Consider the following 3,517-nt stretch of genomic DNA (forward strand, 5'->3'; position numbering starts at 1 on the left):
AAAATTATACTCCATTTTTTATACTCCATTGAGTCTTAGTAAGTTACAAATAAAATGAAATGGTTTTGGGTTCTTGATGCTGTTACTTTGAACCACTTTGCTTGTTGGTTTTGGCTTGAAGATTACTGTACGATGCTTCTTAATATTCCATTTTCGATTTGTACCTTAAACCTTTTACGAATGAATGTTCTTTTTTGCGATAGATTAACTCTGAAGCTTTTCTCTGATACCGGGTTTAAGTTTTTGGCCATTTGAACTTGTTAGTACTTACTATAGTGGTTCTGTACAGTTATTTGATTTTTCCTGCCTTCTGATTCTGGAAAATATATTCTGCTCTTTCTTCTTTGTATATACCTGCTCATCTTCGTCGACCTGAACATAGAGCCCTGTGACTCGACTGATCAGATAATGAAATTAGTAGAGAAATTTTAAGTAACTCGTGAGTTTCTTAACAGGATCATCGAGCCATTCGTGGCATCCAATCATGACTACGGATACTACTGTTCTAAGGTATTGGTGGAACTGGAGGTTCTTGATCAGTGCAATATTTATATTGTCTAGTATGGTTCTAGCCGCAGTTCTTATATGGAAATATGAAGGCTGCAAAAAATCCAGAAGGGGAAGAAGAGAAAATCAGCGAGAAACAGTAGGATCTCTATTTGAGGGTGAAGCCTGGAGGACATCTTTCAAATTAATTCATCCCACTTGGCTTCTTGCTTATAGAGTTGTTGCTTTTGTTTTGCTTCTGTCCTTGATAGTTACCAATTTTGTTCTTGATGGAGCTGGCATACTTTACTTCTATACTCAGTAAGATATCTATCTCTGTGTCTTCAAATTTTCTTGAACATGGAAACCTCTTTGACGGGTGGATTATCAGATATATGAAGCTCATTGCATTAATTGTGTTTTTACAAATCTTTATATGCTGATTGTAGTTTTATTTCTCTTTTGCGCTCAACAGGTGGACATTTTGTTTGGTCACAATCTATTTTGGGGTATGCTTTTCAACTCATTGCTCTTGAACAGTTGACATTGGCCTAATTGTTACTGTAGTAATGTGTGATTGAATGAAACTGGAATGATTTTTTCTGTTGTGCTTTCAACTACTCAAGCAAATGTTAGCGTTAGAAAATGCTTAATAAGATTAATTGGCAGCTAAACAGTTGAAAACACAGAAAAGCCACATATATATTGATTCAGTGATGAAGTATGACAGTCAATTATAATCCTAACACACTTATGTTCTGAACTTCATCTTGCAGCTTGGATCTTCACTCTCCATTTATGGATGCTACAAATACCGCAATAGAGTTGGTGAGGATGCAGCTGATCGTGTGAGACATGAAGAACGAGGTAGTACTTATGTTGCTCCAACACTTGGCAAAAATGCAGATACATACAACTCATCTAAAAGCTTCACCGACAAAGAATGTCCCTCCCACAAAGGCGCTGGTCTAATTGTTTATATATTTCAAGTCATTTATCAGGTAAGTTTCAGCTGCAGTTCTGAACTATTAAACTAGGACTTTGATTCTTTATAAGTTATGTAGTTTCTGAAGTGATGTGCAGTTCAGTTATTGTAATCTTCATTTTGTCCCCTTTGTTTCGGTGTATAGATGTGTGGGGGTGCTGTGGTGCTCACTGATGTGGTATTTTGGCTCATTCTGTATCCATTTCTAACAAGCAAAGATTACAAACTGGACTTTGTAAGTATACTGCCTTTTCAATGGACCTGAGTATTCTATACATCGAATGTTATGTTCTTGTACCTAGGGTGGAGTTGTTGTTTTGATTGCTAATACTGTATTTGATGAGGCTGCTCACTTTTCAACTGCAGATGATGGCCAGTATGCACTCATTCAATCTTGTTTTCCTCCTTGGTGAGACAACTTTGAATAGCTTGGTAAGTTTGGTTCCTTCTTCATTTTAATCACATTTTCTCTCCAAATGTCCTGATTATTGACTTACAAAGTTTAATTTTCTCCTCCTTCCAGCGGTTTCCATTGTTTCGAATCTCATATTTTGTGCTATGGACATTCGAGTATTCTATACATCGAATGTTATGTTCTTGTACCTAGGGTGGAGTTGTTGTTTTGATTGCTAATACTGTATTTGATGAGGCTGCTCACTTTTCAACTGCAGATGATGGCCAGTATGCACTCATTCAATCTTGTTTTCCTCCTTGGTGAGACAACTTTGAATAGCTTGGTAAGTTTGGTTCCTTCTTCATTTTAATCACATTTTCTCTCCAAATGTCCTGATTATTGACTTACAAAGTTTAATTTTCTCCTCCTTCCAGCGGTTTCCATTGTTTCGAATCTCATATTTTGTGCTATGGACGGGAGTATTCGTGATTTTCCAATGGATAATCCACGCTTGTAAAAACATGTGGTAAAAGTTCATTTGAATTTGTTACATTTCTTTTGGAGATTGAATGTATTCAGCTATTGCTTTCAATTACTATAATTTCATTTCAGGTGGCCTTATCCATTTCTCGACTTGTCATCCTCATATGCACCCTTATGGTATGTTGTTTACCTCAATCAGTCTGTAATTCTACAAATTGAACTAACACTTTGACAAACAGATAATTGAAAGAATGATTGCCTCAATAGTAAGACTTGTAATGAAGTGCTAGACTTGAACTAGCACTCTAATGTGTTCATGTTTTTCTGCTGCATTTTTTTCAGTGTTAGTTTTAGCAATTACAGATGACATGAAAGTAACACCATGACAGAAACTACTTGTCAGGATTTTATTCAGCTCTGTCACCACTCACCATAATACATCATGAACTTTGCAGGTATCTTGGGGTTGGAGTGATGCATATCCCATGCTACGGTATCTTTGCTTTAATTATTTGGATGAAGCAGTTGTGGTTCTCAAGATCATTACCGGAGTCTTTTCAGGGTGAGAGGTAATACGCTGTGTTCATTGAATCTCAAGACTTCATACTGTGCCACCAACCCGGCACAATCATTAGATATAAAAGAACCATTAGTGATATCATTTTTTGGCCTAGACATAGAAGAAAAATAATTTGTTCAGGATCCCTATCATTATTAACTGTACATGCATGATCAGTATTCTTTGGAGGGAGGCTATAGCATCCCCAGTTACAGATCAATATTCTTCGAAACAGGGTCATTCCCGTGTTTGTTTGCTTAAAACTTGTAATGAAGCTAACTCGAGGCTCAATCTTAAAACGAGGAAGGGAAAGAAAGCAGTATAACTTAGGACCAAACAGGGTTCCACAATAGCAGACATTCACACAGCTAAAACTAACTTGATTAGTACTTCTGCTCCTCGACTTGCTTGTTAAATATGATCCTCTTGTAATTCATTGAAGGAGTTTTAAACTTTTAATTCCTAATCAATGAATCGGATTTTTCGGAACTTCGGATGCTGGAGGAAACGCTCAATCGGCATGACCTCAACCTTTAGTTGATACACATCGAGTTCCTACATACATGCTTTGCCAAATCAACCAGATCGACCTGCACAGCCAGCAACTCGC

General features: G+C 36.9%; 1 protein-coding gene across 3 annotated transcripts in view; it reads left to right on the forward strand.

Moving 5' to 3' along the window:
- LOC112196253 overlaps positions 1-3,127 on the forward strand; it is a 5,544-nt gene extending 2,417 nt beyond the window's left edge. Inside the window, exons 2-10 of one of the 3 annotated variants that reach the window (XM_024336568.2) lie at positions 456-807; positions 962-995; positions 1,263-1,487; positions 1,617-1,706; positions 1,838-1,903; positions 2,143-2,208; positions 2,300-2,391; positions 2,478-2,525; positions 2,804-3,127. In XM_024336568.2, coding sequence (XP_024192336.1) covers positions 485-807; positions 962-995; positions 1,263-1,487; positions 1,617-1,706; positions 1,838-1,903; positions 2,143-2,208; positions 2,300-2,391; positions 2,478-2,525; positions 2,804-2,921 — 1,062 coding nt within the window. In that variant the 5' untranslated portion in view covers positions 456-484 and the 3' untranslated portion in view covers positions 2,922-3,127. The remainder of the gene's footprint in view (positions 1-455; positions 808-961; positions 996-1,262; positions 1,488-1,616; positions 1,707-1,837; positions 1,904-2,142; positions 2,209-2,299; positions 2,392-2,477; positions 2,526-2,803) is intronic. The other 2 variants (XM_040518443.1, XM_024336573.2) reach the window with 2 other exon arrangements.
- The last annotated feature ends 390 nt before the right edge of the window (positions 3,128-3,517 follow it).

Source organism: Rosa chinensis, chromosome 4 (assembly GCF_002994745.2).
Source record: "Rosa chinensis cultivar Old Blush chromosome 4, RchiOBHm-V2, whole genome shotgun sequence".
NCBI lineage: Eukaryota > Viridiplantae > Streptophyta > Magnoliopsida > Rosales > Rosaceae > Rosa > Rosa chinensis.